The sequence below is a fragment of the Lagenorhynchus albirostris genome, chromosome 10 (assembly GCF_949774975.1).
Source record: "Lagenorhynchus albirostris chromosome 10, mLagAlb1.1, whole genome shotgun sequence".
Lineage (NCBI taxonomy): Eukaryota > Metazoa > Chordata > Mammalia > Artiodactyla > Delphinidae > Lagenorhynchus > Lagenorhynchus albirostris.
This window is the reverse complement of record NC_083104.1, coordinates 49472544-49485110: the sequence shown is the minus strand read 5'-3', so window position 1 is coordinate 49485110 and position 12567 is coordinate 49472544. Positions and strand designations below refer to the sequence as shown.

The 12567-nt window shown below is 42.2% G+C and overlaps 1 protein-coding gene across 12 annotated transcripts in view; it reads left to right on the top strand.

Annotated features, from left to right (window-relative positions):
• ARPP21 (cAMP regulated phosphoprotein 21) overlaps window positions 1-12567 on the top strand; it is a 163357-nt gene that overhangs the window by 149062 nt on the left and 1728 nt on the right. For all 12 annotated transcript variants that reach the window (XM_060162414.1, XM_060162412.1, XM_060162410.1 and 9 more), the window contains one exon: window positions 12187-12335. In XM_060162414.1, coding sequence (XP_060018397.1) covers window positions 12187-12335 — 149 coding nt within the window. The remainder of the gene's footprint in view (window positions 1-12186; window positions 12336-12567) is intronic.

Here is a 12567-nt window from a genome sequence, read left to right as displayed (position 1 = left end):
TGGAGGTGGGAAGAAATTAGTAGATACGCCTGACTAAATTCTGGTTCTTCTAGGCTGCATGGCCCTAAACAATCTACCTGGATTCCTTGTGCTTCATTTTCATTGTCTGTAAAATGAGAGTCATAACGGCACCCGCTCCACAAGTGCTTAACTCAGTAAGGCATAGACAATAAAGGTTACTATTAGCTTGGATGAAGAAAGGGTTGAAATGCTTGTTCTCCTGGTTTGAGTTAATGCAAGCGTGGTCCGTATTAACCCAGTATACGACCTCCTGGGAATGTTGCCTGTTGGTAAAATAACTGCTAATATCTGTACCTGAACATCGAGATAGAGTCAGGCTGATAGTTTCAAAAGAGATGGTTTGATTCTGGTTTTTGCAACTCATGATATGTTCCTTGAATCTCCAAACTTTTCTTTTCTTTTTCCCTAATGCCCTACTGTGGGTTATCTTAGAAAAGTCTGTTGGTAGCTCCTAGAAACAAGCTTGGTGAACTCCAGTTCACATACACAACTTATATTCTCCAAACTCTTAGTAATAACATGATAACAGCAACAGAGCCAATGCATGTGTGGCTAGGAAACAAAACTATGCCTAGCAGTCCAGTCTGTCTTATTTGGAGGAAGCACTGTATAGCATATATGCTAGCGAAGGCACTAACAGGAAAATGGGATTTAGTCCCCAGTTTATGAGAAATTCTGTGTGTGATCCTGTGCCTACTTAGCCCTCTAAACCCCAGCTTCATCACCCAGAGCTTGTTGGGCCAGGAGATCTCCGATCCATTGTTCCCACTCAGGTTGAAGGACTTCAGGCTTAGGAGGGGCCAAGAAGAGATTTAGAAAAGCAAGGAATTCCAGCCGTATGCTGTAGGAGGGAAAGTAGGTGAGGTCCAGGTTTCTTGCTTGCCTTTTTTTTAGGCCAAACGAAGATTGAGACAGTCACAAGGGAGCATAACCATGGGTTAGCAAACTCACAGTTATGTCCCAAAGACACGAGGCTACAGAAATCTGGTTTGTTTTCCTAGATGCCTCACCAAGTGCTAGCAGATAGGTTTGAGAAAGCCAAACAGTGTCTCCAACGGGTTTTCCTTCCCTCTCCCACTCCCTATTTCAGCTCCTTCCCACATCTTCTCCTTTCCTTTTGTGGACCTCTCCCTATGCCCATCCCATTAGCATCAGGTGGAAGTGGAAAACTGTGCTGTGCCCTCTTGATTTGCTGCTGGAAGGAACTGCTTTTTTCCAGAGGCAAAGGGGCTAAGAGAAAACATTTGGCAACCAGTCGTCTTTGTCTTTATTCTACTGTGATGGTGATAAATTGTTTCCCTTTGGCCCTGCCTCACGCATGGGCAGGGCTGGGGGCTCTCTCTCTCTTCGAGTACATTTGCTTCTTCATTCTTTTCCTTGACGTTTTTGTTTGTTGGCTTATTTTCTGTAATGTGGCATGGTAAGAGTCGTTTAGGGTGAATGCAATGAGGATGGTTTTTTTTATCAACATCATTGATAAAATGTTCTTGAGACACTGAATGTAGAATACGGGGCTAGGCCCGGATGTATAAGATACGCTTCCTCTTCCAGAGGATTATAATCTACCTGGGAAGCAGGACCTACATCAGTAATAAAATTTAATTCAAGTTCATACAAGGTGGAAAGTGAAAAGAGCAGAGGCAGGGCAGTCAGTCACATATCTTGGTCATTGCCAGGTGCTCAGTCCCTGGGATTTGTCTTACAAGAGGTGCATCTTGGACCATCCTAACACCCCTTGAGAAAGGATGGTCCCCATTTTACAGATAAGGAAAATGAAATCGGAGAGGAGAGATGGCCCCGCACAGGATGTGATGTGCCAGATTCCATCACCCACTCTATGAAGGGAAGCGTAAGCGGGTTAAACGATAGGAATTCAAGGAATTCAAGTATTTATGGAGACCCAGGGTCCAGCAGTGATTCCCAAAGTGTGGTCCCCAGACCAGTGGCATCAGCATCCCATGGGCACTTGTCAGGAAGGCACATTCTCAGGCCCCACCCAAACCTACTGAATCAGAACCTCTGGGGGTTGGAGCCCAGCAATATGCATGTTTTGACTTGGTCACTTTAACCAGGTTATTCAATTCAGAGACAGGAAAATGTTGAGAACCGTTGACCAGGGAAAAGAGTTCCAGCTGGGCGGGGAAGCAGGCACTCAAACATGGAGACAAGAGGATGAGGCAGGACTAAGTGGCAAACCTTGAGAATCCAAAGCTCCAAGAAGGCAGCATACACTCCTTGCTGGGAAGGATGGCCCTGGTTTAGCACACTCTCAGCACAGCCTGGTGTCCTGCCACGGACAGAACCTGAGGCCTTCGCTGGTTCTCTTAGACCCAGCGTATTTGCATCATCTCATTACATTGAAGTCAGCAGGCAACAAAGGTTGTGACTATCTTAAAATGCTCATGCTCTATTTGGGTGCTTATAAAGCATTTAACCATGATGAAATGTGAGTTTTACTCTTGCAGGCCTTGGGTGGAAGACCATTTGTCCTTCAGTTTTACTTTTACTCTAATTATTGTGAAATAGGATTTAAGTGTGGACCATATACTCTGATTCCAGCTAAAAAGATAAGCACATTTGTATTTGTGTGGACAAGCCTGTAGATTTCTAATTGTTGTCTCAACCCAGATAAAAGCAACACTTTTAAATAACAGTTCCCCGCATGGTGAGATTAAAGATTGTTCTTATTGCTGTTAACAAGGATAATCATGTGTTGATTACGTAGATGAACAGAAAGTATCTCTTTAGTGTTGCTTAGAGTTGTGACAGCATCTGGTGCCCAGCAGCTTTACTTTGGGGCCATATGTCGGAAAACTGATAAAGAGACAGCGAACAAGGGAATCAGGAGTTATGTTCCCTGAACCCTATGATGAGAACTTTACAAATGTTTATCCCCATATTTTCTCCTTGGAAAACATTAGTTATGGATAGAATACGTACATTTATACCAAGTTCAGTTGTGGGTTTTTTGTTTTTGTTTTTGAGCTATACATTATATAATTTAGAATCACTCACTCTTTGGTTGTAATAAAATGTAAGCAAGTTGGCTTTTAAACTTTTTTGGCATCTTGAGATTGAGAACGGACTGATGTGTCTACTGGACTGCAAGGAAAAAATCAGAAGAAACTAAATCCTGAAATCAATTAGAGCTTGGCATTTTGCATATATATGTTCAAAGGATGTGTGTCCACAATGTACCAGAAAACATCATGCTGGTGCTTCAGTTTCTTCACAGCCCAGTGTACATACAGTGTACAGTATAGTGTACGGTCCAGGGTACATTCCAGTATATAGTGTACAGTCCAGGGTATATTCCAGTGTACAGTGTATAGTGTACAGTCCAGTGCATATCACGTGTACAGTGTACATCTCGTGTGCAGTCCAAGGGCACATCTGGTGTACAGTCCAAGTGCAATCTGGCATATAGTCCAGTGCACATCTGTGCACATCTGGTGTGCCGTCCAAGGGCACATCTGTGCACATCTGGTGTACAGTCCAGTGTATGTCCAGTGTACCATCCATTGTACAGCCCAGTGTACACCCAGGGTATGTCGTGTACCATCCAGGGTACATTCCAGTGTACGTCCAGTGTACAGTCCAGTGTACAGCCCAGTGTACGTCCAGTGTACATCCAGTGTACAGCCTAATGTACAGTCCAGTGTCTGTGCCTGTCTTCTCCATGTTCATAAAATCCTATGAATGGCTTTTACAGTCATTCTTACAAGAAATGTCAAAGAACAAATAGTCAATAGGTTTGAAGAAGGAAGGATAAAAGGAACAAAATTTAAATGAACTGAAAATTGGATTGCTTGACATTGAATTCAGGTCAGTGGTGTACCAGAGCTCTCTTGTTCTGGCCCACACGAGCAACATTCAAAACATCAGGAATTTTGCCAGCTGATTGTTAAGCCCTTTATAGCTTGAAATTGGCCACAGTGGGAACAGTTACACCAGGGAAATCAGCAAGCACTACAAATCAGGGCTTTTGTTTATCAGAGAGTTCATGTTCTAGTGGACACGTGGACAACGGACATTCATGACTATGGTACAAACTCATCCAACATGTGATGGCACTAAAACTCCTAGATGCCAGTGTCTGGCAGTTCACATCCTAAGTATTTCCCCAGTGTGTCCCTTCTCTGTCATCCTACCATCTCTGCCTTAGTTCCTGTCTTTACTGTCTCTGCCCTAGATTATTGCTCTTGCCTCCCAGCAGACTTTACCAGTGGAACAATGTTATTGTTAAATCTACCACTAGAATAAAGTTTAGTTAAGAACCCTGCCAGTCTGGAATTGAAGAAAAGAAGATAGTTATCTTTGACTATTGGGAAAAATAACGTATAACACTTTCCTATATAAACAGAGCACTTCTGATTGACTCTAAAGTAAGTGGTTTTTGGTTTTTGATGTTTTTTTCTGTTTTGATGTGGGTTTCTACAGATTGAATCTATGACCATAGAACTTACTTTCAAAATAGTTTGGCCAGGGACTTCCCTGACGGTCCAGTGGTTGGGACTTCGCCTTCCAATGCAGGGGGTACAGGTTCGATCCCTGGTTGGGGAGCTAAGATCCCACATGCCTCCCTGCCAAAAAACCAAAACATAAACCAGAAGCAATATTGTAACAAATTCAATAAAGACTTTAAAAATGGTTCACATGAAAAACAATCTTAAAAAAGAAAAAAGTTGGCCAGGGCTAGGTTCCAGTGACAGTAATATGATCACAATGGTATTGACCCCATGACCTTTGACCTCACGATTGTCCTGTTCTAGCCAGCTGATCAAAAGCAATTCTTCAGTGAAAATAGCCACCAGAGGGAATGCTACTGTGGGGAATGATTAGACCCATCTTTGTCTTGACTTTGCCCCGAGCTTAGTCTGGGGAAAGAACTCCTCCAAGTTGCCTCAGCAACAATTCGCTGTCACGCAGCCTGGTGTGAGCACATCCGTAATTAACACTGGTAGATGTGCAGAAACGCAGGAATGCCGCATTATCTTCTAAGCCACATGGCCTCATTAATAAAGTAAAACGTTTGTGAGGCTCAGGCAGGTTTTCTCCCTCTGGGCTGTGGAAGCTCTCTGGCTGTCAGCACAGCACTCAGGGCCAGGAAAGTTCAGAGAATTACTTCAATAATATGACCGCCTCGTCCTTTTAAAATGGAATTCAATGCTGGCTTCCCTCAGAGGCATTCATTGAAATTCCATGCATGAGCCATTCCTGTAGTCACTTAACAATGTCTCTCATGTTTGCCCTGATTTAAAAAAAAAAGAAAGAGAGAAAGAAAACCAACTTTGTAGTTGCGATAACATGGATCTGGATGGTCTAATTACACGAAGAGGCCCCGAGCCTGCAGTAATAGGATGGTTCATCTGATGTGTACGGCCATTAGAAACTGACCCACGCGTGGACGTTCAAGGGGGACAGTAAAGAGGCTTTTAAGAATTACACTCTGTGCAGTAGGAAAGCTAATGAGCAAAAGACCAAGTAGGAAGGAAAACTACTGCTTCAGGAAGTGTAGTTCCATTTACGGCCTGTGACAGCTGTCCTCAAGTTCTTATGGATGGACTGGGCTTCCCTCTGTTCCCATGCAGCCTCCCCATGGCTCATTCTGCATCTTGTTTTTCAGGAATGAAACCACTGAATAATAAACGGTGAGGAAGAGAAAGGGGATGGATGCAGAGTCTGCCAGTAAATAAGATGCAGGCAGACACACAAAGATGAAAGAAGTCGTAATGGGCTTCAAGAGCCCCCAAAAAAGCCATTTTTTATACTTCTCTTTTTGACGTTTTTATGCTATTTTACTTCATATATTAAGAAGAAAACAGTATCTTATTATGATGTCCAGGCTAGATATTTTTATCCTATATCTTAATTTTTGGACACGTTTGAAAACAAGTGTCTTCGGATGCAGTCTGTACGGCTTTCTTGTTTTAAAAGTCCTACGTGGCATTTCAGGTCACATAATTTGGGAGGTTGACGTAGAGGCAAAATGCTTCAAAAGATACACACCTTGCTTTTCAAAGTGGACCCCCCCCCTTCACCTACACTGTCACACCAGGGAGTCAGCACCTAGGAGTAAGAGTGGGACAGTGTCTGTAAAGGCCAGTGAAATCAGATGCCTCCTTAGTCCCAGAGGACCCCCTGGTTCTGGGAGGCCTCAACGTCAGTGGAACTGTCGAGGGCATCTTCCATTCTACCTGAGGTGGGCAAGGGGCTATCAGTACCCCAGATCCACTTTCTGAAGCATAAGGTGGTGGTTCCTCTTTCAGGAAACCATAGCGATATCGTGATACCGTAGGATACCTCTGTTCCCCCTACTCAAGCCTACTTTGAGCACCAAGGTGCTGTAGGTAGATGAGGCCAGAAAGGACCCCTGTCTTAAAGACAGTGCCTTCATAACGAAGCAAAACTGGGGAACAGATCCGTAGTATTCATAGAATTAGAACACTGATGAGAGCAGTCTATAGACTCCGAAAGTACAGCCGCCTCTAAGTGCCCTGGGGGATTTTGATTTCTCTGACATCCTAGGCTGTTTCGCAGAGTTTCTGTGTATCGTCTCTCTCTTACCCACTTTTATCTTTCAAATACTACAGATACTATTTTTGTTTCCAAAGGTCAAGTGACTTTCCTAGGGGCAGCAAGTTGCCTGGTGCAGTCAAATAACAGAACTGATGTTACACTGAATGTGCAAATAAGTTATTTTTACCTTATATTTTGAGAAAACAATCCAGAGTAAATATACAGAGTCTTCAAAGATTGTGAGGAGAAGCGTTATTTGAACCGGTCTTAGTAATTGAAAACTGTAGTTTCCACTGATTAGAAACTAATTAAGTAAATGAAGGGACTAGAATCCATTTGACCCTACTCCAACCTGACTGCCTGTCTAGTGTCCCAGTATCTGAGTAACAAACCTTTAAAATGTTATTACGTGGTCTGAGTTGATTTTGTCGGGCAATTATGCTTTACCTTTTTTTTTTCCTTTGATATCAGCAAGATCTTGTTCAACAGACTATGGCTCATAACTCTTGTCCTCTTTACTTAATTAACTATTGAGAAAACAATTAATGCAATGAATAGCCATTGAGTACCTGCCATGCTAAGGGGATTTATGTTAAGCTATGAAAGTTGGAAGAATGTATAATAAATAGTACTACAATTTAGGGAGTAAAAGCAGGGATGCCCAAGTGAGAAAACCACAACTTAATTTCTGGCTTTCCCTCCTACTAGCTGTCTGACCCTGACAATGTCTACATCTAAGTCACAGTTGTCTCTTTTGCAAAAGGAGTTTAATAACACTGACTGCCTCCCGGGATTCTTGTGACAATAAAGTAAAAGTGCTTAATTTACTGCTTGGATCGGAGAAAGTGATCAACAATTATAGCTTGTTAGCTCCTTTAAAATGGAAAATCTTTAAAGAAGATGAAAGTTTAGAGGAATTGATAGGAAACCAAGAAACCGAACCGGGCAGATATTAGGCAGTGGTGTGTGCAATGCATGAACTATAAAAATTCGGCAAAGGGACAAGCCAGCCCTGGATAAGCATTTTTTTTCTTTTTCATAGTCTTCACCAGCCATGCCACAACACGGTATTGTGATTGTAATTCCATCACAATACCATGTACAAAGAACAGAATTTGAATTCAGAATCAGCTAGCTAGTTCCTTAGAAACCTGGAGAAATGTGTGTATGTTGGTTCATCCAAGATAAGTCATATTTTCTATTAAGCAGATTATTAACTTTAATCATTTGAAAAGGCATTCTACCATATTAAGAATACTTAATAAACCCAACAGGAAAATTACACTGCTTGGGTGGGTTTGGGGAGGTGATGAGAACTGTCTAGCTTCTCAATTACTTTGCTCTGTAGATATTTGCCCTCCTAACTACACCCTTCCTCATCGTCAACCTTAATAACCAACAACAACCAGGGAATCAAAACCCTGAAAATACAGGTTACGGCTTTGTCATTCATTCATTTCCAAAATGTTGGCTCTGTAACAGTGTATTCAAATAAGAGTTAAAATAATGTCAGTCACAATCATGCAATTTATAATTCCTAAATTGTAATCCCAATTAACATTCTGATTTTTCATAAATATGCTACATCCAGCGAAATGTTTCCTTGACAGAATATTAATGAACTATCCTCTGACTACAAACAGTATTCAATAACTGCTGTATTTTAGTCAAAACAATATTAAATTTTCAGATTTGTAAGCTCCAGACATTTTAAATGTTATAACTCCTCCGTCTTAGTAGAGGATACTCATTTATTTGCTAGGAGGCATTTGTCCTTTCCTAACCTTTTTACCTTCAGAAAATAAATGATGCATGTGACTTGAAAACTGAATTAATCTCAACTGAAAAAGGAATAATAAAAATAGCTAATGTCTTTATGATCACCATAGCAAGCCTACAGGGCAGTTACTTTTGCTATTTCTGTTTTGTCAGATGCATTCTATCTACTAATCCTCAATAAATGTGAAAAACTGATCATTTCACAGCTAAGAATTGACAAACTGGAACACATTTCTCATTTGAATAGATGAGATAAGCAGGTTGCCACCAGCCAGCGTTGCCATCTCTGCCTTGAGGCGAGCTGTGTCCCCGGTAGACCCTGTTAGTTCGTGCTTAGGTCACTGCTATCACATTTCTATTTGTCTATTCCTGGACCGGAGCTCAGATTCACATTCCAAATAGCCTCCTGTCTCAAGGACCATTCTGCTGCCTACCTTCTGTAGCATCATGTAAAGAAATGGAGCCCTCCAATTAAACCATTCCAGGTGTACACTTCTTGCCTGGAGAGCGAATTGAGAAACGAATGGGGTTCATGAATATAAATTGGGCTTTCCTTACACTTAAGTTTTCATTTGGAAATTGTATGGCATGATTCGCTCCCCACATAAATCTTTATTTGCCTTAAGTGTGTTTACTGTGGGAATCCCAGTGCACAGCTGGTAGCCCATTGCTATGCATGACTGAATATTAAAGTTCACAAATCATCAGGCAGAGGGGGCTTGGGGAGGGCGACATCGCAGTGTCCCTGCATCTGTGTGCTCAGCAAAGATGAATCACACCCTCCCAGGCCGTGCACCTTTACTGGGACGAGGCCACCCAACCTCACTCTTTTTCTCTCCTTGAATATTATTTGACAGTTGCTTCCCCTTTCTACCAAGACATTCTGTTTCCTGTATGTCTTAACAGCTCTGTTATCATCAGACTTATTTTTCCTTTCACCCCAATTTTGGTTTATAGAGCTGATGTAATAAATGAATCTTTCATAGGCCACCTCAATTTATTTTTGAACAGACTCTGTGAAACAGAGTCATTTTGAAGATGACTCGGTGAAAGGATGGAACGATTCAATAAGCAAATACATCATCTTTAGATGCAAGGCCACTCGACCTCTCCTGCCCTCCCCTCTCCCCTCCTTTCCTCTCCTCTTTTTGTTTACATAATAGCCGTGTGTATTCTGCAACAGGACCATTGAGGCCAACTGGGCTTTCACCAGAAGACCAAATATAAGTCAGACTTTTAGAAGACATTTCTCTCATTTTCAACCTGTACTTTGAATCTTCAGCCAGAAATAAGGCACCATTACACAGACTTGGAAGTGTGTTCACATTGCCTGCTCTTTGTTATATAACTAGGAAATGGTAAGGAAGGCTGTGGTCATAAATCTTCTATAGTCATGCCAAGTTATTTTTTTAACATATACAACAATTCATATGACAGTGAATTTGACGTGGCTAGGAGTAATGTCATAATAATAGTAAAACAGCAACAGAATTTTTTTAGGGCCAACGGGTATATGAATAAGAATGGTAGATCTAGACAATGGGAAATCATAGAAAACAGTTTTTTACAATTAATGTTTAAATTCTCCCTGCATATGAGGCATTCTGGGAGGTAGTAAGGGCCATGACATGGCCTAAAGTCACATTTCTTGTCCCCCAAGTCTGATGATTTTTCCATACTGTATAAACTGCCGCAAAGCATATGTAAGGGAGGCTTTGACTGTGTTACCCCAACACAATGTAACTGGAGGAAAGGTGGTCAGGACCCTTACTTACGTTCTTAATATGTGGTGTCTTTGCGAGAATGTAGAATAACCTAGTAAGGAAAACCATTATGATGGTGGAGTAGGGAGAGTAATGTGAACGTGAAAAAAATGGGACACATAAAGGAGGTCAAAGGATGACTTTCGAGATTACACACCTGCTCCACTTACCAATGAGTGCACAGTCCAGGCCTCCCAACTCGGCTCATCCCCAAGTTTGCTCTCTCGGGTGTTCCAAACTGACCACACCTTATTTCCATCTCCTTAGATGAACAGAGTTTAACTCAGTGACTATCTGCAAGACACGTTTCCACAGTATTTGTAAGATGAGTGAAAACACATTTTTTCAGAGCAAAGGAGAGCAAAGTACTGTCTGTTTAAAATTACATTATAGGGCTTCCCTGGTGGCGCAGTGGTTGAGAATCTGCCTGCCTATGCAGGGGACACGGGTTCGAGCCCTGGTCTGGGAAGATCCCACATGCCGCAGAGCAGCTAGGCCCGTGAGCCACAACTACTGAGCCTGCGTGTCTGGAGCCTGTGCTCCGCAACAAGAGAGGCCGCGATAGTTAGAGGCCCGCGCACCGCGATGAAGAGTGGCCCCCACTTGCCGCAACTAGAGAAAGCCCTTGCACAGAAACGAAGACCCAACCCAGCCAAAAATAAATAAATAAATAAATAAAAATAAATAAATAAAGGAATTCCCTTTAAAAAATTTAAAATTACATTATAGTGTTTATGTAATTTTACCCTTTCTCAGTTAAAACTCTCACATGCACTCAAAACGAGGTCTGTTTATAAACAATGTGGATTGATTAGGAATCTTTTACCCTTTGTTTCAATTTTTAAAATCTGGTTGTAAAACAGTGTCTGCGTTAAGAAAATCTAGGATTGTAAAGACTTTCTTGCAGGGAATTGTATTAAGACAGCAGTTCCACTGATTTCCAGGCACTCAGTACAGTTAATAGTATGAGCTCTGGAAGGACCTTATTTTACAGCATGACGTAAATCTGTTTTTGTTTTTTTTTTTGTGGTATGCGGGCCTCTCACTGTTGTGGCCTCTCCCATTGCGGAGCACAGGCTCCGGACGCGCAGGCCCAGTGGCCATGGCTCACAGGCCCAGCCGTTCTGTGGCATGTGGGATCTTCCCGGACCGGGGCACGAACCCGCGTCCCCTGCATCGGCAGGCGGACCCTCAACCACTGCGCCACCAGGGAAGCCCATAAATCTGTTTTATTTCTCTATCACCATGTCATTTTCACCTACATTACAACTTTCTTCCCAATATTTGTAAGAACAGTTCACAGCCTTCATTCAAGAATGCATTTTAAACCACATCTTGTAGTAGGGATTAAGATAATTAGAATAAATCCTGGTCCACTTAAAAAAGAAGGAAAAGAAAACCTACCAACTGACCCATCCAGCAGGTCATAAACACATACCTTCTTTACATGTTGTACTCTGCATTATCTATGATATGTACATGATCCCTCATGGGAGTGTTTTGCCAGAACGTTTTCTTGGGAGCTAGTGGTGGCACAGAATAAAAGCATGACACACCTGCTCTTGTTACCTTTTGTCTAAGTCAATGAACGTTGAATTATGTAGAGTAGGGAGTCATTTTGTTCACTAGGGTATGGAAAACAGAATGCATCCTAAGTTAACAGGCTGGTGATCTCTGTGTGAAGTGAGGTGATGCAGAAAAGCGAGAGGGTAAGAGAATGAATCAAATTAATTAGGAAAAAACTTGATAATGTGTGACTTCTCCAAATATCATTGAAACCAAAGCAAAAGAGAGATCTGAAAGGTTTCATTTACAGCAGTCAACCGACGTCAATACAGGTTCCGGTCTTTGCATCATGAAGAATTTACCACTGTCACAACCTGCTGATTGGACCACTCTTAAGGATGGAAGTATCAGTGAATTTTTTGGAGTCATACCCTTGTCCGCCCTAAGAAGCAAAACATGCATTATTAGGAAATACACACTCCTGATACAGAGATTTAAAGGTCTGCAGGTTGCCTGGTGAAGAAGTGCTCTCATCCCATACAATATCATCATTGTTCTTCTTGGTACAACCAGTTCAAATGGTGTTCTTTCTTCACAGGTTACCAGCCGCTCTTGTCTGGTCAACAGGGGTTCCAAGGCCTCATGGGGGTACAGCAGCCGCCTCAGAGTCAGGGCATGATGAGCAGCCACCAGGGAACTCCAGTGCAAAGCGTGATGCTCTCCTACCCAACCGTGTCTAATTATCAGGTGCATATCAGTAACTTGGAAAATCGTGTTTTATAAAGCAGAACTTGCCTAAGTACAGGCTGTGGGTATGTCCCCACATCGGCTGGTTGGCTGGGTGGTAGGTGCTAGGCCCAGCCAGTGCTGACGGCTGATTTTGAGTCAAGATTATAATAGACAAGCAGAAAATGGGAAATGTATACTTCTGTAACTACTGTGGCTTTTGAATGCCCTGCTAAGTGTGATTCCATACAGA